Raw genomic sequence first — 22,233 nt, 5'->3', positions numbered from 1 at the left:
GTCTGAACTAGACGATTAGAAGCAGCACTAAAATGAATGCGTTACAGTGAAATAGGCTGAAATCGGACACTCCTTTTGTCTGCTTAATCCCCTTATCTCCCCATATTCCCAGCCTTTTCAGTAGTTTGACTTGACATACAATGCATTTACTTTCCATTGATCAATTGGTGTCTCTGGAAAACTTGGCAACATTGATTACCTCCGCATTATTTCCATACAAGCCATACTGAAAGAGCCAAGATCCCTTTATAGGCCAAGAGCATGTGATGATCAAATTCCATGTGGTGTGTCATTCAATAGCTACTGTGTATACATCACTGTCAAAGCATATTCATGTTTCCGTAAAAATATAGAAGGTCGCTCAGCTACACATAAACATGTCAATTGTCAAAACAGAAAGTTAGTCTTTACCTGATTTATTTCAAATGCCAATGAATGATCTTCACCAACCTGTTGGTCCATCGGTAATCCAAGATCACGGGCCAAAGTCACTGACATTCGTTTCAATGAATTTGTAGCCACCGAAAGACACAATCAAAACACCTTTGTAAACAATGTAGTTGAATTGACCTTCCCATGAAATGCTGTTATCTGTCTGACTGCGATTAACAGCGTGTTGCTTCCTGCTTTCTGAAAGGATACAAAATCATGCGTACTGGAAAAATGCAGTTGCCCCTACTTTTGTAAAGAATTCAAAACCTCGTGCATTCTAATTTGCTGTCGTAGAAGTTAAGAAGCTGCATTGCCTACTTAACAAAACTGCTATAATAAATTATGTCAGAAGACTCATTCAGTTTCTCTATCGACTTTGTTATAGTGCCATCTAGTGAGCAATGTGCAACATTGTAACAATGCAACGACACTCAATTTAAGTTTAGTGTTAACAAAGTCGCAATAAAGGCATAAAGATTCCGCTTCTTCAAAGAAGGCAACCGCTGCTGGTTATTTTAATTACATTTAAAGTTGTTTAGTTGTTAACAGAGTCAGGAGGTTAGTTGTTATCAGGGTCAGCTGGTTGGTTGTTATCAGGGTCAGCAGGTTAGTTATCAGGGTCAGCAGGTTAGTTGTTATCAGAGTCAGAAGGTTAGTTATCAGGGTCAGCAGGTTAGTTGTTATCAGGGTCAGCAGGTTAGTTGTTATCAGGGTCAGAAGGTTAGTTATCAGGGTCAGCAGGTTAGTTGTTATCAGAGTCAGAAGGTTAGTTATCAGGGTCAGCAGGTTAGTTATCAGGGTCAGCAGGTTAGTTGTTATCAGAGTCAGAAGGTTAGTTATCAGGGTCAGCAGGTTAGTTGTTATCAGGGTCAGAAGGTTAGTTATCAGGGTCAGCAGGTTAGTTGTTATCAGGGTCAGCTGGTTAGTTGTTATCAGAGTCAGAAGGTTAGTTATCATGGTCAGCAGGTTAGTTGTTATCAGGGTCAGCTGGTTGGTTGTTATCAGGGTCAGCAGGTTAGTTATCAGGGTCAGCAGGTTAGTTGTTATCAGGGTCAGCTGGTTGGTTGTTATCAGGGTCAGCAGGTTAGTTATCAGGGTCAGCAGGTTAGTTGTTATCAGGGTCAGCAGGTTAGTTGTTATCCGGGTCAGCAGGTTAGTTGTTATCAGGGTCAGCAGGTTAGTTGTTATCAGGGTCAGCAGGTTAGTTATCAGGGTCAGCAGGTTAGTTGTTAACAGGGTCAGCAGGTTAGTTATCAGGGTCAGCAGGTTAGTTGTTATCAGGGTCAGCAGGTTAGTTGTTATCAGGGTCAGCAGGTTAGTTGTTATCAGGGTCAGCAGGTTAGTTGTTAACAGGGTCAGCAGGTTAGTTATCAGGGTCAGCAGGTTAGTTGTTAACAGGGTCAGCAGGTCAGTTGTTATCCGGGTCAGCAGGTTAGTTGTTAACAGGGTCAGCAGGTTAGTTGTTAACAGGGTCAGCAGGTTAGTTGTTATCAGGGTCAGCAGGTTAGTTGTTAACAGGGTCAGCAGGTTAGTTGTTAACAGGGTCAGCAGGTTAGTTGTTATCAGGGTCAGCAGGTTAGTTGTTAACAGGGTCAGCAGGTTAGTTGTTAACAGGGTCAGCAGGTTAGTTGTTAACAGGGTCAGCAGGTTAGTTGTTATCAGGGTCAGCAGGTTAGTTGTTAACAGGGTCAGCAGGTTAGTTGTTAACAGGGTCAGCAGGTTAGTTGTTAACAGGGTCAGCAGGTTAGTTGTTATCAGGGTCAGCAGGTTAGTTGTTAGGGTCAGCAGGTTAGTTGTTATCAGGGTCAGCAGGTTAGTTGTTATCAGGGTCAGCAGGTTAGTTGTTAACAGGGTCAGCAGGTTAGTTGTTAACAGGGTCAGCAGGTTAGTTGTTATCAGGGTCAGCAGGTCAGTTGTTAACAGGGTCAGCAGGTTAGTTGTTAACAGGGTCAGCAGGTCAGTTGTTAACAGGGTCAGCAGGTTAGTTGTTATCAGGGTCAGCAGGTTAGTTGTTAACAGGGTCAGAAGGTTAGTTATCAGGGTCAGCAGGTTAGTTGTTATCAGGGTCAGCTGGTTGGTTGTTATCAGGGTCAGCAGGTTAGTTATCAGGGTCAGCAGGTTAGTTGTTATCAGAGTCAGAAGGTTAGTTATCAGGGTCAGCAGGTTAGTTGTTATCAGGGTCAGCAGGTTAGTTGTTATCAGGGTCAGAAGGTTAGTTATCAGGGTCAGCAGGTTAGTTGTTATCAGGGTCAGCAGGTTAGTTGTTATCAGGGTCAGCAGGTTAGTTGTTATCAGGGTCAGCAGGTTAGTTGTTATCAGGGTCAGCAGGTTAGTTGTTATCAGGGTCAGCAGGTTAGTTATCAGGGTCAGCAGGTTAGTTGTTAACAGGGTCAGCAGGTTAGTTATCAGGGTCAGCAGGTTAGTTGTTAACAGGGTCAGCAGGTTAGTTGTTATCAGGGTCAGCAGGTTAGTTGTTAACAGGGTCAGCAGGTTAGTTATCAGGGTCAGCAGGTTAGTTGTCAGGGTCAGCAGGTTAGTTATCAGGGTCAGCAGGTTAGTTGTTAACAGGGTCAGCAGGTTAGTTGTTATCAGGGTCAGCAGGTTAGTTGTTAACAGGGTCAGCAGGTTAGTTGTTAACAGGGTCAGCAGGTTAGTTGTTATCAGGGTCAGCAGGTTAGTTGTTAACAGGGTCAGCAGGTTAGTTGTTAACAGGGTCAGCAGGTTAGTTGTTATCAGGGGCAGGTGGTTAGTTGTTAACAGGGTCAGCAGGTTAGTTGTTAACAGGGTCAGCAGGTTAGTTGTTAACAGGGTCAGCAGGTCAGTTGTTAACAGGGTCAGCAGGTTAGTTGTTATCAGGGTCAGCAGGTTAGTTGTTAACAGGGTCAGCAGGTCAGTTGTTAACAGGGTCAGCAGGTTAGTTGTTATCAGGGTCAGCAGGTTAGTTGTTAACAGGGTCAGCAGGTTAGTTGTTATCCGGGTCAGCAGGTTAGTTGTTAACCGGGTCAGCAGGTTAGTTGTTAACAGGGTCAGCAGGTTAGTTGTTATCAGGGGCAGGTGGTTAGTTGTTAACAGGGTCAGCAGGTTAGTTGTTAACAGGGTCAGCAGGTTAGTTGTTAACAGGGTCAGCAGGTCAGTTGTTAACAGGGTCAGCAGGTTAGTTGTTATCAGGGTCAGCAGGTTAGTTGTTAACAGGGTCAGCAGGTTAGTTGTTATCCGGGTCAGCAGGTTAGTTGTTATCCGGGTCAGCAGGTTAGTTGTTATCAGGGTCAGCAGGTCAGTTGTTAACAGGGTCAGCAGGTTAGTTGTTAACAGGGTCAGCAGGTCAGTTGTTAACAGGGTCAGCAGGTTAGTTATCAGGGTCAGCAGGTTAGTTGTTATCAGGGTCAGCAGGTTAGTTATCAGGGTCAGCAGGTTAGTTGTTATCAGGGTCAGCAGGTTAGTTGTTATCAGGGTCAGCAGGTTAGTTGTTATCAGGGTCAGCAGGTTAGTTGTTATCAGGGTCAGCAGGTTAGTTATCAGGGTCAGCAGGTTAGTTGTTAACAGGGTCAGCAGGTTAGTTATCAGGGTCAGCGGGTTAGTTGTTAACAGGGTCAGCAGGTTAGTTGTTAACAGGGTCAGCAGGTTAGTTGTTAACAGGGTCAGCAGGTTAGTTGTTATCAGGGTCAGCAGGTTAGTTGTTAACAGGGTCAGCAGGTTAGTTATCAGGGTCAGCAGGTTAGTTGTTAACAGGGTCAGCAGGTCAGTTGTTATCCGGGTCAGCAGGTTAGTTGTTATCAGGGTCAGCAGGTTAGTTATCAGGGTCAGCAGGTTAGTTATCAGGGTCAGCAGGTTAGTTGTTATCAGGGTCAGCAGGTTAGTTGTTAACAGGGTCAGCAGGTTAGTTGTTATCAGGGGCAGCAGGTTAGTTGTTATCAGGGTCAGCAGGTTAGTTGTTAACAGGGTCAGCAGGTTAGTTGTTAACAGGGTCAGCAGGTTAGTTGTTATCAGGGTCAGCAGGTTAGTTGTTAACAGGGTCAGCAGGTTAGTTGTTAACAGGGTCAGCAGGTCAGTTGTTAACAGGGTCAGCAGGTTAGTTGTTATCAGGGTCAGCAGGTTAGTTGTTAACAGGGTCAGCAGGTTAGTTGTTATCAGGGTCAGCAGGTTAGTTGTTATCAGGGTCAGCAGGTTAGTTGTTAACAGGGTCAGCAGGTTAGTTGTTAACAGGGTCAGCAGGTTAGTTGTTATCAGGGTCAGCAGGTTAGTTGTTAACAGGGTCAGCAGGTTAGTTGTTAACAGGGTCAGCAGGTTAGTTGTTAACAGGGTCAGCAGGTTAGTTGTTATCAGGGTCAGCAGGTTAGTTGTTAACAGGGTCAGCAGGTTAGTTGTTATCCGGGTCAGCAGGTTAGTTGTTATCCGGGTCAGCAGGTTAGTTGTTATCAGGGTCAGCAGGTCAGTTGTTAACAGGGTCAGCAGGTTAGTTGTTAACAGGGTCAGCAGGTTAGTTGTTAACAGGGTCAGCAGGTTAGTTATCAGGGTCAGCAGGTTAGTTGTTATCAGGGTCAGCAGGTTAGTTGTTATCAGGGTCAGCAGGTTAGTTGTTATCAGGGTCAGCAGGTTAGTTGTTATCAGGGTCAGCAGGTTAGTTGTTAACAGGGTCAGCAGGTTAGTTGTTAACAGGGTCAGCAGGTTAGTTGTTATCAGGGGCAGCAGGTTAGTTGTTATCAGGGTCAGCAGGTTAGTTGTTAACAGGGTTAGTTGTTAACAGGTCAGGTTAGTTGTTAACAGGGTCAGCAGGTTAGTTGTTAACAGGGTCAGCAGGTTAGTTAACAGGGTCAGCAGGTTAGTTATCAGGGTCAGGGTTAGTTATCAGGGTCAGCAGGTTAGTTGTTAACAGGGTCAGCAGGTTAGTTGTTAACAGGGTCAGCAGGTTAGTTGTTAACAGGGTCAGCAGGTTAGTTGTTAACAGGGTCAGCAGGTTAGTTGTTAACAGGGTCAGCAGGTTAGTTGTTAACAGGGTCAGCAGGTTAGTTGTTATTAGTTGTTATCAGGGTCAGCAGGTGGTTAGTTAACAGGGTCAGCAGGTTGTTGTTAACAGGGTCAGCAGGTTAGTTATCAGGGTCAGCAGGTTAGTTGTTAACAGGGTCAGCAGGTTAGTTGTTAACAGGGTCAGCAGGTTAGTTGTTAACAGGGTCAGCAGGTTAGTTGTTAACAGGGTCAGCAGGTTAGTTGTTAACAAGGTCAGGGTTAGTTATCAGGGTCAGCAGGTCAGTTGTTAACAGGGTCAGCAGGTTAGTTGTTAACAGGGTCAGCAGGTTAGTTGTTAACAGGGTCAGCAGGTTAGTTGTTAACAGGGTCAGCAGGTTAGTTGTTAACAAGGTCAGCAGGTTAGTTATCAGGGTCAGCAGGTTAGTTGTTAACAGGGTCAGCAGGTTAGTTGTTAACAGGGTCAGCAGGTTAGTTGTTAACAGGGTCAGCAGGTTAGTTGTTAACAGGGTCAGCAGGTTAGTTGTTAACAGGGTCAGCAGGTTAGTTGTTAACAGGGTCAGCAGGTTAGTTGTTAACAGGGTCAGCAGGTTAGTTGTTAACAGGGTCAGCAGGTTAGTTGTTAACAGGGTCAGCAGGTTAGTTGTTAACAGGGTCAGCAGGTTAGTTGTTAACAGGGTCAGCAGGTTAGTTGTTAACAGGGTCAGCAGGTTAGTTGTTAACAGGGTCAGCAGGTTAGTTGTTAACAGGGTCAGCAGGTTAGTTGTTAACAAGGTATAACACGTCTGTACAGCTCAACAGCAGAAGGGAATATAACATTTCCACTTTGACAAAATCATTGCTCGACTTTGAAACCAAAATGTTGAGATAATTTATATTATAAAGATTGAAACTTCAGTGTGACCAATTTAATTTCTCATTTGCACACATTCCCAAACTAAAACTATTCACAACCAGTTAGACATTTATATTTTCCCCATTACAACCAAACCTCTCAAATTACAGCAGTTGACAAGAAAAATGTACCAAAAAGTTCCTTTTCCCACTTTCTAGAGCCAGATGTTTCTGCTGGATGTGATGATAAATCCTCTTCATTTGAGAACACCTCCAAAACGCTTTGCAACAGGACACTTTTTGATTGGATAAATTCAGTGAGGTCCGTCCCTGTATCCACCCCTTTACTTCCATTTGGTTCCTGGTGAATACCACCCTCTGCCTACCACCTCACGTAGGTGGAACAACTCCTAAACCCAACACTCTGGGCCTGGGAAGACCTTCTAGGCACACAGCTCATTAGTTGTACATGCCTGGTACAAAGGTACCACCGTTTGGGACTTCATCTCAGATTTCTCAACAGATGTGCATGAATGTTCTGCCAGATAAATAATGACACACACACTGTCCTCTCTTAAAGTTCTCAAAATGTATAGTGCAGCTTTTGCAGTTGTTAAATGTAAAAACATACAGAGCAATATCCTTTCTTGTGCGTTACCCTGTGGAACAGATGGTTCAGAACAACAGAGGGCTACTTACTGTAGTACAGTACAGTGTAGGGTTTCTTCAATGCTGGATGGGCCCAAAGGCATCTTATGATCATAGACCATTTGTAATGACTAGTTGTAGTAGGAAATCTAGTATTCTTCCATGCAGCATAATAGAGGTTTACAACATGTTCCCTTTTTAAAATATTGATATGTTAGAATGTAAGCATCATCACTTCAGCATTAGATTATCTTAAGGCTGATAGCGTTTATCCAACTCTGTCATGTAAGTCGCTCTGGATAAGAGCGTCTGCTAAATGACTTAAATGTAAATGTAAACAGTAGGCTATAGGCCACTCAACCCAATAAATGGCAAATGTGAGCTACAAAAAGGAACATCCTGAATGGTTCTTTGGACTTCTGGTGTAACCTGGACATCATATCATCTGTGCTGTATAATAGCCCTGAGTGTTTTCATGATATACATGTCAATAGACTGAAGAGAGTTAGTGGATGGTGTTTATAATAGGGAATGTAACTGACTGACCCTGAACTGGATCCTCTGTGGCATAGTGAGGTCACAGTAAAAGAGACCGACTCCTATATTGTTCTGAACTGGATCCTCTGTGGCATAGTGAGGTCACAGTAAAAGAGACCGACTCCTATATTGTTCTGAACTGGATCCTCTGTGGCATAGTGAGGTCACAGTAAAAGAGACCGACTCCTATATTGTTCTGAACTGGATCCTCTGTGGCATAGTGAGGTCACAGTAAAAGAGACCGACTCCTATATTGTTCTGAACTGGATCCTCTGTGGCATAGTGAGGTCACAGTAAAAGAGACCGACTCCTATATTGTTCTGAACTGGATCCTCTGTGGCATGATGAGGTCACAGTAAAAGAGACCGACTCCTATATTGTTCTGAACTGGATCCTCTGTGGCATAGTGAGGTCACAGTAAAAGAGACAGACTCCTATATTGTTTTGACCGACTGCTTGTTCAGGGCCAGGTATTAGTACCTTGTCAGCTCGGGGATTTGAACTTGCAACCTTTCGGTTACTCGGTTACTAGTCCAACACTCTAACCACTAGGCTACCCCGCCGCCCCTTAGCGAGGTCACAGTAACAGCGAATCCTATACTGTTCTAAACTGGATCTTCGATAGCTGCAGAATCTTTAGTGAGGTCACAGTAACAGAGCACCTCCTATATTGTTCTGAACTGGATCCTCTGTGACTGCAGCATCTTTAGTTAGGTCACAGTAACAGAGTGACTGCTATATTGTTCTGAACTGGATCCTCTGTGACTGCAGCATCTTTAGTGAGGTCACAGTAACAGAGTGACTGCTATATTGTTCTGAACTGGATCCTCTGTGACTGCAGCATCTTTAGTGAGGTCACAGTAACAGAGTGACTGCTATATTGTTCTGAACTGGATCCTCTGTGACTGCAGCATCTTTAGTGAGGTCACAGTAACAGAGTGACTGCTATATTGTTCTGAACTGGATCCTCTGTGACTGCAGCATCTTTAGTGAGGTCACAGTAAATAAGAGAGACTCCCATACTGTTCTGAACTGGATCCTCTGTGACTGCAGCATCTTTAGTGAGGTCACAGTAACATAGGGACTCCCATACTGTTCTGAACTGGATCCTCTGTGGCTGCAGCATCTTTAGTGAGTCACAGTAACATATGGACTCCCATACTGTTCTGAACTGGATCCTCTGTGACTGCAGCATCTTTGGTGAGTCACAGTAACATATGGACTCCCATACTGTTCTAAACTGGATCCTCTGTGGCTGCAGCATCTTTAGTGAGTCACAGTAACATATGGACTCCCATACTGTTCTAAACTGGATCCTCTGTGGCTGCAGCATCTTTAGTGAGTCACAGTAACATATGGACTCCCATACTGTTCTGAACTGGATCCTCTGTGACTGCAGCATCTTTAGTGAGTCACAGTAACATAGGGACTCCCATACTGTTCTGAACTGGATCCTCTGTGACTGCAGCATCTTTAGTGAGTCACAGTAACATATGGACTCCCATACTGTTCTGAACTGGATCCTCTGTGACTGCAGCATCTTTAGTGAGTCACAGTAACATAGGGACTCCTATATCATTCTGTCTGTGGGGAAACTAACTTTGATCTAAAAAAGTTAATCGGTCACTCAAAACATTTCGTACAATCACAAAATAAAATCAATAAAAAATATTTTCAATTTAGAAACGGAGTGAAAATATTCATGTGCAGTCAAAACAACCATCTACAGAAAAAGTCCAAGTTACGTTTAAGAAAAAGAGTCCAGCATTAGATCCCATGAGTAAAAAAAAGAGAGTCCAGCATTAGATCCTGTGTATGAGGTGGATACTCCTCCTGATATTGTGGATACTCCTGATAAGGCCTGCAGGCCTTTCAAACTGTGAATGAGTCCCAAATGGCACCCTATTCCCTATTTAGTGCACTACATTTGACCAGAGCCTTATGGACCCAGGTAAAAAAAAAAAATAAAGTGCACTATAAAGGGAGTAGGGTGCTATTTGGGACGTAATCAGTGAAACCACAAACATTTGAACCCCAGGAGGAAAAGAAAAACAGCCATATGTCAAGAAATGCACAACGGTGTTCATTGGAACAGTCCATCCCACTGGAACTCATGTGACTAGTGAGTGTTAAGGTTTGGTCACTGTCTGTGCAGATTAAAGAAAGGAGACAAAGAGAGGAAGCCACTTTATGACTATTGTGATGCCACCAGTATTTTGTCCTAGTCCCTCTTCTTCTTTGTTAAATAGTGGACTCGTAGTGTGCCGTGCTGCTGCTGCCCTTAGGAGACGTTTTGAGAAGGTCTACTGGCTCCTGCATACTGCTAGCACAGGGGCCTGGTTCTGGGGCCACCAGGGCCGGAGCCCCCTCCTCTCCATACCCCTCCTGGTCCTGCGTAGTAGTGGGAGTGGAGGAGTCTGGGTAGATGACCAGGAAGGTGGAGGTGAGGAAGCCCAGGAAGGAGCCTCCAGAGGCCATCATTGGGATGACCCGCACGCTGCCCACCGCGTCCACCACCGTGCTCAGTGCAGACGCCACCAGGATCTGGGCAATGTACACCTGGCACGACAGTATGGCACAGTCGATGCCGAAGCCTCGCCGCGACTTCCCCGGACTGTGGTGGATGTACTGCGGTAGAGACAGAGGGGGGAAGAAATTACCTGTTTTTACTCATCTCTCACATCAGTCCAAAGATTGGAACTAGGTAATAGTCTAACTCAGTTATCATCACATTGGCCTAGAATGATCAACATCATATCCATATCAAGTTGTTTTTATTAACAATATGACCCCTTTGAAAGTGTACCGACATCCTTGTTCTCATGCTACTGGCAGCGTCTACTAACTAGGTCTGTTAAGATCTTAATGTTTTGTAGACTCAGTGTAGAACACCTGCTCTTTCCATGACATAGACTGACCAGGTGAATCCAGGTGAAAGCTATGATCCCTTATTGATATTAAATCCACTTCAAACAGTGTAGATGGAGACATGTTGAAGACGAAGGCCATGCAGCCGAAACAGAGAGTTTAAACTTTGTTTTCATTGAACATGCCATACAAAATGGCATTTTAAATAATTATATGAAGAGTGCCTTGGTCCTCCTTTCTTTCTAAGGATTTTTAAGCCTCGAGACAATTGAGACATGGATTGTGTGTGTGCCATTCAGAGGGTCAATGGGCAAGACAAAAGATTTAAGTGCTTTTGAACGGGGTATGGTAGTAGGTGTCAGGCGCACCGGTTTGAGTCAAGAACTGCAACGCTGCTGGGCTTTTCATGCTCAGCAGTTTCCTGTGTGTATCACCCAAAGGACATCCAGTCAACTTGACAACTGTAGGAAGCATTGGAGTCAACATGAGCCAGCATCCCTGTGGAAGCATTGGAGTCAACATGGGCCAGCATCCCTGTGGAATGCTTTTAACACCTTGTAGAGTCCATGTCCCAATGAATTGAGCCTGTTGAGGTGTTCCTAATGTTTGGTATTCTCAGTGTATGGTCTAATTTAACCCTACAAGACATGCGGGCATGTAGTTCTGTTACCATTTAGAAAGGATGTGAGACAGAATTTATGTACCGGCTCAGCTACACTACAGCTATCGGGCTTTCGGCATTGGCTTCGCACATTGAGGGAATGTTTAAAGAATGGTCCACCACCCAAAGGACATCCAGGAGGGGGGGGGGGCTGTAACTCAATATTAGGAAGGTGTTCCTAATGTTTTGTGCACTCAGTGTATAGTGATCTATGGTGCTACACAGTGATCCTCACCTGCTTGTTCTCGTGATACTGGCCCAGCAGAGCATAGGGGCAGTAGGAGATACTCATGGAGATGATGCCCATGGTGCTGATCATCACCATGGCAACGTAGACGTTACGGAAGATCGCCATGACTGCAGTTCCCAGGGAGAAACTCAGAGTACCCAGGATGTAGATCACCTTAATGCTCAGGTCGTAGTTGTCCAGGTACTTCTGGAGCACAGCTGTCAACAAATACAACATACGCAACATTATTGAGTTGGCATAAATAAGTTGCATTAAGTAGCAAGTACTTAGTACTCACTATACAGGTTGTGAGTCAAGACCTCACTCTTTGGTATACACGTTGCTGTCCATACCGTACACGTTGCTGTCCACGTTGCTGTCCACATTGCTGTCCATACCGTACACGTTGCTGTCCACATTGCTGTCCATATTGCTGTCCATACTGTACACGTTGCTGTCCATACCGTACACGTTGCTGTCCACGTTGCTGTCCATACCGTACACGTTGCTGTTCATACCGTACACGTTGCTGTTCATACCGTACACGTTGCTGTCCACATTGCTGTCCATACTGTACACGTTGCTGTCCACATTGCTGTCCATACCGTACACGTTGCTGTCCACATTGCTGTCCATACCGTACACATTGCTGTTCTTACCGTACACGTTGCTGTCCATACCGTACGTTGCTGTCCATTGCTGTCCTTACCGTACATGTTGCTGTCCACACAGTACACGTTGCTGTCCACGTTTGATGTCCATACGGTACACGTTGCTGTCCGTACGGTACACGTTGCTGTCCATACGGTACACGTTGCTGTCCATACCGTACACGTTGCTGTCCACGTTGCTGTCCATACTGTCCACATTGCTGTCCATACCGTACACGTTGCTGTCCATACCGTACAGGCTTGCTGCTGTCTGTCATACTGTACACTGCTGTTCATGTTGCTGTCCATACTGTACAGGCTGCTGTTCATACTGTACAGGCTGCTGTTCATGTTGCTGTCCATACTGTACAGGCTGCTGTCCACGTTGCTGTCCATACTGTACACGTTGCTGTCCATACTGTACACGTTGCTGTCCATACTGTCCATACATATTGCTGTCCATACTGTATAATTGCTGTCCATACCGTACACCTTGCTGTCCATTGCCGTCCATACCGTACACGTTGCTGTCCATACCGTTACCACGTTGCTGTCCATACCGTACACCTTGCTGTCCGTCCATACCGTACACGTTGCCGTCCATACCGTGCACGTTGCTGTCCATACCGTACACGTTGCTGTCCATACTGTACGTGTTCACGTTGCCGTCCGCGTCCATACCGTCCACGTTGCTGTCCATACGCGTACACGTTGCTGTCCATGCTGTCCGTACACGTTGCTGTCCATCCGTGCACGTTGCACCTTCATGCCGTCCGTTGCGTGTCACCTTGCCGTCCATACCGTGCACGTTGCTGTCCATACCGTGCACGTTGCTGTCCATACCGTGCACCTTGCCGTCCGTACCGTCCACGTTGCCGTCCGTACCGTCCACGTTGCCGTCCGTACCGTCCACGTTGCCGTCCACGTTGCCGTCCCGCGCCGTCCACGTTGCTGTCCATACCGCCGTACACGTTGCCGTGTCCATCCACGTTGCCGTCCGTTGCCGTCCACGTTGCCGTCCGTACCGTCCACGTTGCCGTCCGTACCGTCCACGTTGCCGTCCGTACCGTCCACGTTGCCGTCCGTACCGTCCACGTTGCCGTCCGTACCGTCCACGTTGCCGTCCGTACCGTCCACGTTGCCGTCCGTACCGTCCACGTTGCCGTCCGTACCGTCCACGTTGCCGTCCGTACCGTCCACGTTGCCGTCCGTACCGTCCACGTTGCCGTCCGTACCGTCCACGTTGCCGTCCGTACCGTCCACGTTGCCGTCCACACACATTGCTGTCCATACTGTCCACGTTGCTGTCCATACCGTGCACGTTGCTGTTCATACCGTACACGTTGCCGTCCATACCGTACACCTTGCTGTCCATACTGTACACCTTGCCGTCCATACCGTACACGTTGCTGTCCATACCACGTACACGTTGCTTGCTGTCCACGTTGCTGTCCGTACTTGCTGTCCACACTGTACACGTTGCTGTCCATACTGTACACGTTGCTGTCCACGTTGCTGTCCATACCGTACACGTTGCTGTCCATACGGTACACGTTGCTGTCCATACGGTACACGTTGCTGTCCATACCGTACACGTTGCTGTCCATACCGTACACGTTGCTGTCCATATTGCTGTCCATACCGTACACGTTGCTGTCCATATTGATGTCCATACTGTCCACCTTGCTGTCCATACCGTCACACGTTGCTGTCCATACCGTACACGTTGCTGTCCATACCGTACACGTTGCTGTCCATACCGTACACGTTGCTGTCCATACCGTACACGTTGCTGTCCATACCGTACACGTTGCTGTCCATACTGTACACCTTGCTGTCCATACCGTACACGTTGCTGTCCATACCGTACACCTTGCTGTCCATACCGTACACCTTGCTGTCCATACTGTACACCTTGCTGTCCATACTGTACACCTTGCTGTCCACGTTGCTGTCCATACCGTACACGTTGCTGTCCATACCGTACACCTTGCTGTCCATACCGTACACATTGCTGTCCATACTGTACACATTGCTGTCCATACTGTACGTTACTGTACATGTTGCTGTCCACGTTGCTGTCCAATATGTACATGTTGCTGTCCATACTGTACACATTGCTGTCCATACCGAACACCTTGCTGTCCATACAGTCCATACCGTCCACGTTGCTGTCCATACCGTCCACGTTGCTGTCCATACCGTACACGTTGCTGTCCATACCGTACACCTTGCTGTCCATACTGTACACGTTGCTGTCCACGTTGCTGTCCATACTGTACATGTTGCTGTCCACGTTGCTGTCACATACCGTACACACACCGTGTCCATACTGTCACGTTGCTGTCCATACCGTCCACGTTGCTGTCCATACCGTACACCTTGCTGTCCATACTGTACACGTTGCTGTCCATACTGTCCACGTTGCTGTCCATACTGTACATGTTGCTGTCCACGTTGCTGTCCATACTGTACACGCTGTCCATACCGTCCACGTTGCTGTCCATACCGTACACGTTGCTGTCCATACCGTACACGTTGCTGTCCTTGCTGTCCATACTGTACATGTTGCTGTCCACGTTGCTGTCCATACTGTACATGTTGCTGTCCATGTTGCTGTCCATACCGTACACGTTGCTGTCCATACCGTACACGTTGCTGTCCATACCGTACACGTTGCTGTCCATACCGTACACGTTGCTGTCCATACCGTACACGTTGCTGTCCATACCGTACACGTTGCTGTCCATACCACTGTCCACGTTGCTGTCCATACCACGTGTCCACGCTGTGTCCACTTGCTGTCCACTGTGTTGCTGTCCATACTGTCCACGTTGCTGTCCATACGTTGCTGTCCATACCGTACACGTTGCTGTCCATACTGTACACGTTGCTGTCCATACCATACACGTTGCTGCTGTCCATACTGTCCACTGTCCGTTGCTGTCCATACCGTTGCACGTTGCTGTCCATACTGTACACGTTGCTGTCCATACCGTACACGTTGCTGTCCATACTGTACACTGTTGCTGTCCATCCATACTGTACACGTTGCTGTCCATACCGTACACGTTGCTGTTCATACTGTACACGTTGCTGTCCGTACACGTTGCTGTCCATACTGTACATGTCCACGTTGCTGTCCATACTGTCCACGCTGTCCATACTTGCTGTCCACGTTGCTGTCCATACCGTACACATGTTGCTGTCCATACTGTACACGTTGCTGTCCATACTGTACATGTGTACAGAATGCTGTCCATACCACGTGTGCTGTCCATACGTGCTGTACATACTGTACATGTTGCTGTCAACGTTGCTGTCCATACAGTACACACCGTAGTCCACGTTGCTGTCCATACAGTACACACCGTGTCCATGTTGCTGTCCATACTGTACACGTTGCTGTCCATACACGTACTGTCCACCGTACACCTTGCTGTCCACGTTGCTGTCCATACCGTACACATTGCTGTCCATACCGTACACCTTGCTGTCCATACCGTACACGTTGCTGTCCATACTGTACACGTTGCTGTCCATACTGTACACGTTGCTGTCCATACTGTACACGTGTCCATACCTGCTGTCCATACTGTACACATTGCTGTCCATGTCCATACTGTACACACTGTTGCTGTCCATACCGTACACATTGCTGTCCATACTGTACGTTGCTGTCCATACTGTACATGTTGCTGTCCATACTGTACATGTTGCTGTCCATTGCTGTCCATGCTGTCCATACCGTACACCTTGCTGTCCATACCTGTCCACGTTGCTGTCCATACTGTACACATTGCTGTCCATACCGTACACCTTGCTGTCCATACTGTAGATGTTGCTGTCCACGTTGCTGTCCACTGTACATATTGCTGTCCACGTTGCTGTCCATACCGTCCACGTGGCTGTCCATACCGTACACCTTGCTGTCCATACTGTACACGTTGGTGTCCATACTGTACGTTACTGTCCATACTGTACATGTTGCTGTCCACGTTGCTGTCCATACCGTCCACGTGGCTGTCCATACCGTCCACGTTGCTGTCCATACCGTACACGTTGCTGTCCATACTGTACACCGTTGCTGTCCATACCGTCCACGTTGCTGTCCATACCGTCCACGTGGCTGTCCATACCGTCCACGTTGCTGTCCATACCGTCCACGTTGCTGTCCATACCGTCCACGTTGCTGTCCATACCGTACACGTTGCTGTCCATACCGTACGTTGCTCCCATACTGTACGTTACTCCCATACTGTACACCTTGCTGTCCATACCATGCCCGTTGTCCATACTGTACAGGTTGCTGTCCATACTGTCCACGTTGCTGTCCATACTGTCCACGTTGCTGTCCATACTGTACACGTTGCTGTCCATACTGTACAGGCTGCTGTTCATGCTGCTGTCCATATTGCTGTCCATACTGTACACGTTGCTGTTCATACCATCCACGTTGCTGTCCGTACTACTGTCCACGTTTCTGTCCATACTGTACACGTTGCTGTCCACGTTGCTGCACATACTGTACACACCATACATGTTGCTGTCCATACTGTACACGTTGCTGTTCATACCATCCACGTTGCTGTCCGTACTACTGTCCACGTTTCTGTCCATACTGTACACGTTGCTGTCCACGTTGCTGCACATACTGTACACACCATACATGTTGCTGTCCATACTGTACACGTTGCTGTCCATACAGTACACCTTGCATGTCCAGACTGTACAGGCTGTTCACGTTGCTGTCCATACTGTACACCTTGCTTCCATACATACACGTTGCTGTCCACGTTGTACACATTGCTGTCCATACTGTACACCTTGCTGTCCATACTGTACACCTTGCTGTCCATACTGTACACCTTGCTGTCCACATTGCTGTCCATACCGTACACATTGCTGTCCATACCGTACACCTTGCTGTCCACACCGTACACGTTGCCGTCCACACCGTACACCTTGCCGTCCACACCACCGTACACGTTGCCGTCCACACCGTACACCTTGCCGTCCACACCGTACACGTTGCCGTCCACACCGTCACGTTGCCTTCCACACCGTACACCTTGCTTCCACACTGTACACCTTGCCTTCCACACTGTACACCTTGCCTCCACACTGTCCACATTGCCTTCCACACCGTACACCTTGCCGTCCACACTGTACACCTTGCCGTCCACACTGTACACCTTGCCGTCCACACTGTCCACACCTTGCCCACGTTGCCCACACTGTTCCACACCTTGCCGTCCACACTGTCCACGTTGCTTTCCACACTGTCCACGTTGCTTTCCACACTGTCCACGTTGCCTTCCACACTGTCCACGTTGCCTTCCACACTGTCCACGTTGCTTTCCACACTGTCCACGTTGCTTTCCACACTGTCCACGTTGCCTTCCACACTGTCCACGTTGCCTTCCACACTGTCCACGTTGCCTTCCACACTGTCCACGTTGCCTTCCACACTGTCCACGTTGCCTTCCACACTGTCCACGTTGCCTTCCACACTGTCCACGTTGCCTTCCACACTGTCCACGTTGCCTTCCACACTGTCCACGTTGCTTTCCACACTGTCCACGTTGCTTTCCACACTGTTCACGTTGCTTTCCACACTGTGTATTTCTCTAAGGAGTAGGACCTACCTGAGCAGACTGCAGCAGTAGCAGCATAGACAACCAGTCCCCAGCAGCCCATCTGAACCCCTTTATGGTAGTTCTGTAGTTCAGTGGAGTTAGCAGGAGCCTAGACAGAGACAATAGAACAAACAAAATTGTGCATATTATCAGAATTAACATTTTGTCCCATTAAAAACATTACATCTGCATTTAAAATAACTTGAGACCTTGTCAGTAGACCTAGTGATTCTGAGGGTTCCCTGTCCTGTAGAGGAGAAACAGAGACCTAGTGATTCTGAGGGTTCACTGTCCTGTAGAGGAGTAACAGAGACCTAGTGATTCTGAGGGTTCCCTGTCCTGTAGAGGAGTAACAGAGACCTAGTGATTCTGAGGGTTCCCTGTCCTGTAGAGGAGTAACAGAGACCTAGTGATTCTGAGGGTTCCCTGTCCTGTAGAGGAGTAACAGAGACCTAGTGATTCTGAGGGTTCCCTGTCCTGTAGAGGAGTAACAGAGACCTAGTGATTCTGAGGGTTCCCTGTCCTGTAGAGGAGTAACAGAGACCCAGTGATTCTGAGGGTTCCCTGTCCTGTAGAGGAGTAACAGAGACCCAGTGATTCTGAGGGTTCCCTGTCCTGTAGAGGAGTAACAGAGACCTAGTGATTCTGAGGGTTCCCTGTCCTGTAGAGGAGTAACAGAGACCTAGTGATTCTGAGGGTTCCCTGTCCTGTAGAGGAGTAACAGAGACCTAGTGATTCTGAGGGTTCCCTGTCCTGTAGAGGAGGAACAGAGAATAGGAAAGAAGAGTAGAAAGAGAAGGAAGGAAAACAGGAACAATAGATTATTGAGGAAAGAGACAAATAAAGAACAAGAGTCCTCATTCTCTTACTGAAATAAACTACAAACTATAATGAACTACAATATACAATGAATTACAATGGAGGACTGGACAGGTTCTCACTGTGGGGTCTCCTTCATAGATGACCTGTCCCATGAAGTCTGTGTAGAAGACTGCCTCAGCGATGATGGAGAACCAGGTGAGGAGATGACAGACGCAGAGCCTCAGCAGCTGGGGGGGCATCTTCAGCATGGACAGCCACAGCAGCTTGACCGTGGTGCCCCCCTGGTCTCCGTCGTCCCTCTCTGAGTCCCCGCTGGACAGTGTGGTGCTGCTCTGCTGGAGCTCCCTCCTCTGCTGCCGTCGCTGCATGTGCTCGTAGATGTCGTTCATGCTCTGCGAGGTCTTGATGCGGAGGTTGGCGCCGGCCGGATTGCCCATGGTGTTTCTGCGGTGGCGGTATCGTGCTAAACCCACGCGGCCATAGTAAGAGAATGTAAATGATGGCTGGCGGTAGAAGGGGAAGCGACGTGCCCCGGTAGTGGTGCTGGTGTTGGACGGCCTCAGGCCTGGCATACGCCCCTGGCTCTTGGCCCCGCGGGCTGTGTGGTTGGAGGGGACCGCCGGGGCCGACTTGGCTCCCTGGTTGGTCTGGTTGTTGAACAACATGTGCTCCCTGCTGTAGTAGGGGGAAGGGTCCTGGTGGAAGAGGGGCAGCTGGCTGTCTGCCTGAGCCTCGGCCTGGGGGCCTTCCAGGTCCTGGATGCCCCATCCACTGTGGTGTCTCTGAGGGGTGCCAGGGTACAAATCTTGGGGGTAGTCCTGAAAGATGGAGGGCTCAATGTCGGCCAGGAAATGACCGTCCTGGTCCAGGTCTGAGTCCAGTTCGATGGTGGCGTCAGGCATGGCCAGCACCGAGTCGCTCTTACTCCTCACCCTGTCCACGTTGATGAAGAGCTCCCTCTCTGACTGGGCGTCCTCCTCTCCTATAACGTCCAGCTGAGGTACACTACGAGGCCCCGCCAAGCCCCCCTTCAGTTTCTCTGAGGACAGGCTGTCGGAGTCGGAGTCTCCCAGAGTGTCACCACGAGCCTCAAAACTCTCCTCCTTGATACTGAACATGTGTAGAATCACAGATATGGTGAAGATGAAGGCAGCAAACACAAACAGGATCTGCTCCTGGGACTTGAAGGCCGTGCCCAGGATGGTGCTGGTCCAGTCCAGGCCACCCAGCACGTAGCCAACCGCTCCTCCCAGCCCTGCCAAAACACAGTGTCAAAACAATGTCAGAACAAGACACTTTATGAGTTGTTCAGTGCTCCAAATACCGATGATAAACGAGTTTCCTTATGTTTTTGTTCATTTCCCCCAGGGAATCATCACGTGAACAACCGTGACCAATACAAGTAAAGATCGTATTTGTTGAGAGGGGGTGTGACCTCACATTCCGAACATGTAGCCCCCCAGTTACATAGTGATCATATAGTGTCTTTGGCATTTGGCATTCACCCCCCCAGTTACATAGTGATTCTACAGTGTCTTTGGCATTCACCCCCCCCAGTTACATAGTGATTCTACAGTGTCTTTGGCATTCACCCCCCAGTTACATAGTGATTCTATAGTGTCTTTGGCATTCACCCCCCAGTTACATAGTGATTCTATAGTGTCTTTGGCATTCACCCCCCAGTTACATAGTGATTCTATAGTGTCTTTGGCATTCACCCCCCCAGTTACATAGTGATTCTACAGTGTCTTTGGCATTCACCCCCCCAGTTACATAGTGATTCTATAGTGTCTTTGGCATTCACCCCCCCAGTTACATAGTGATTCTAGTGTCTTTGGCATTCACCCCCCAGTTACATAGTGATTCTATAGTGTCTTTGGCATTCACCCCCCAGTTACATAGTGATTCTATAGTGTCTTTGGCATTCACCCCCAGTTACATAGTGATTCTACAGTGTCTTTGGCATTCACCCCCCAGTTACATAGTGATTCTACAGTGTCTTTGGCATTCACCCCCCAGTTACATAGTGATTCTACAGTGTCTTTGGCATTCACCCCCCAGTTACATAGTGATTCTACAGTGTCTTTGGCATTCACCCCCCAGTTACATAGTGATTCTACAGTGTCTTTGGCATTCACCCCCAGTTACATAGTGATTCTACAGTGTCTTTGGCATTCACCCCCAGTTACATAGTGATTCTACAGTGTCTTTGGCATTCACCCCCCAGTTACATAGTGATTCTATAGTGTCTTTGGCATTCACCCCCCAGTTACATAGTGATTCTATAGTGTCTTTGGCATTCACCCCCCAGTTACATAGTGATTCTACAGTGTCTTTGGCATTCACCCCCCAGTTACATAGTGATTCTACAGTGTCTTTGGCATTCACCCCCCAGTTACATAGTGATTCTACAGTGTCTTTGGCATTCACCCCCCCCCAGTTACATAGTGATTCTACAGTGTCTTTGGCATTCACCCCCCAGTTACATAGTGATTCTACAGTGTCTTTGGCATTCACCCCCCAGTTACATAGTGATTCTACAGTGTCTTTGGCATTCACCCCCCAGTTACATAGTGATTCTATAGTGTCTTTGGCATTCACCCCCCAGTTACATAGTGATTCTACAGTGTCTTTGGCATTCACCCCCCAGTTACATAGTGATTCTACAGTGTCTTTGGCATTCACCCCCCAGTTACATAGTGATTCTATAGTGTCTTTGGCATTCACCCCCCCAGTTACATAGTGATTCTATAGTGTCTTTGGCATTCACCCCCCCAGTTACATAGTGATTCTATAGTGTCTTTGGCATTCACCCCCCAGTTACATAGTGATTCTATAGTGTCTTTGGCATTCTTTGGCATTCACCCCCAGTTACATAGTGATTATATAGTGTCTTTGGCATTCACCCCCCCAGTTACATAGTGATTCTACAGTGTCTTTGGCATTCACCCCCCAGTTACATAGTGATTCTATAGTGTCTTTGGCATTCACCCCCCAGTTACATAGTGATTCTTCATTAGTGTTCTATAGTGTCTTTGGCATTCACCCCCAGTTACATAGTGATTCTATAGTGTCTTTGGCATTCACCCCCAGTTACATAGTGATTCTATTCACAGTTACATAGTGATTCTTTGTCTTTGCATTCACCCCCAGTTACATAGTGATTCTATAGTGTCTTTGGCATTCACCCCCCCAGTTACATAGTGATTCTATAGTGTCTTTGGCATTCACCCCCAGTTACATAGTGATTCTATAGTGTCTTTGGCATTCACCCCCAGTTACATAGTGATTCTATAGTGTCTTTGGCATTCACCCCCAGTTACATAGTGATTCTATAGTGTCTTTGGCATTCACCCCCCCAGTTACATAGTGATTCTATAGTGTCTTTGGCATTCACCCCCCCCTACATAGTGATTCTATAGTGTCTTTGGCATTCACCCCCCCAGTTACATAGTGATTATATAGTGTCTTTGGCATTCACCCCCAGTTACACCCCCAGTTACATAGTGATTCTAGTTCACCCCCAGTTACATAGTGATTCTATAGTGTCTTTGGCATTCACCCCCCCAGTTACATAGTGATTCTATAGTGTCTTTGGCATTCACCCCCCAGTTACATAGTGATTCTATAGTGTCTTTGGCATTCACCCCCCAGTTACATAGTGATTCTATAGTGTCTTTGGCATTCACCCCCCAGTTACATAGTGATTCTATAGTGTCTTTGGCATTCACCCCCCAGTTACATAGTGATTCTATAGTGTCTTTGGCATTCACCCCCCAGTTACATAGTGATTCTATAGTGTCTTTGGCATTCACCCCCAGTTACATAGTGATTCTATAGTGTCTTTGGCATTCACCCCCCAGTTACATAGTGATTCTATAGTGTCTTTGGCATTCACCCCCCAGTTACATAGTGATTCTATAGTGTCTTTGGCATTCACCCCCCAGTTAC

The 22,233-nt window shown here is 47.3% G+C and overlaps 4 protein-coding genes across 63 annotated transcripts in view; 1 reads left to right on the top strand and 3 right to left on the bottom strand.

Annotated features, from left to right (window-relative positions):
* Nucleotides 1–1,131, bottom strand: part of LOC118379437 (DENN domain-containing protein 3-like) — a 31,575-nt gene extending 30,444 nt beyond the window's left edge. For all 48 annotated transcript variants that reach the window (XM_052514153.1, XM_052514154.1, XM_052514155.1 and 45 more), the window contains exon 1: nt 412–1,131. The gene's annotated coding sequence lies outside the window, so the exon portion shown is untranslated. The remainder of the gene's footprint in view (nt 1–411) is intronic.
* On the top strand, nt 436–6,187 carry LOC127927562 (uncharacterized). Its single transcript, XM_052514110.1, has 6 exons — nt 436–464; nt 982–1,173; nt 2,737–2,760; nt 4,102–4,308; nt 4,357–4,788; nt 5,841–6,187. The coding sequence occupies exons 1-6, from the start codon at nt 436–438 to the stop codon at nt 6,172–6,174; spliced, it is 1,218 nt and encodes a 405-aa protein (XP_052370070.1). The 3' UTR covers nt 6,175–6,187.
* Nucleotides 6,188–6,797: 610 nt separating this feature from the next.
* The window catches only part of slc45a4b (solute carrier family 45 member 4b), a 28,393-nt gene continuing 12,957 nt past the window's right edge, over nt 6,798–22,233 (bottom strand). For all 11 annotated transcript variants that reach the window (XM_052514175.1, XM_052514176.1, XM_052514182.1 and 8 more), the window contains 4 exons: nt 18,402–19,537; nt 17,470–17,569; nt 11,178–11,389; nt 6,798–10,041 (listed from right to left, as the gene is read on the bottom strand). In XM_052514175.1, coding sequence (XP_052370135.1) covers nt 9,655–10,041; nt 11,178–11,389; nt 17,470–17,569; nt 18,402–19,537 — 1,835 coding nt within the window. In that variant the 3' untranslated portion in view covers nt 6,798–9,654. The remainder of the gene's footprint in view (nt 10,042–11,177; nt 11,390–17,469; nt 17,570–18,401; nt 19,538–22,233) is intronic.
* LOC127927573 (clumping factor A-like) lies at nt 13,333–16,528 on the bottom strand. 3 transcript variants are annotated; one of them, XR_008128042.1, is made up of 4 exons: nt 15,926–16,528; nt 15,641–15,746; nt 13,790–13,958; nt 13,333–13,714 (listed from the first exon to the last, which is right to left on the bottom strand). XR_008128042.1 is itself a non-coding variant. In XM_052514186.1 (3 exons), exons 1-3 carry the CDS (start codon nt 16,523–16,525, stop codon nt 13,873–13,875), a joined length of 792 nt encoding a protein of 263 aa, XP_052370146.1. In that variant the 5' UTR covers nt 16,526–16,528; the 3' UTR covers nt 13,333–13,872. The 3 variants fall into 3 exon arrangements, 2 of the variants coding, with proteins under 2 accessions (XP_052370146.1, XP_052370147.1); XM_052514186.1 differs by having other exon boundaries at nt 13,333–13,958; XM_052514187.1 differs by having other exon boundaries at nt 13,333–13,958; nt 15,947–16,528.

The sequence above is a fragment of the Oncorhynchus keta genome, unplaced genomic scaffold (genome assembly GCF_023373465.1).
Source record: "Oncorhynchus keta strain PuntledgeMale-10-30-2019 unplaced genomic scaffold, Oket_V2 Un_scaffold_1526_pilon_pilon, whole genome shotgun sequence".
In the NCBI taxonomy this organism is placed as follows: Eukaryota; Metazoa; Chordata; class Actinopteri; order Salmoniformes; family Salmonidae; genus Oncorhynchus; species Oncorhynchus keta.
This window is presented reverse-complemented; position numbering and strand designations above follow the sequence as displayed.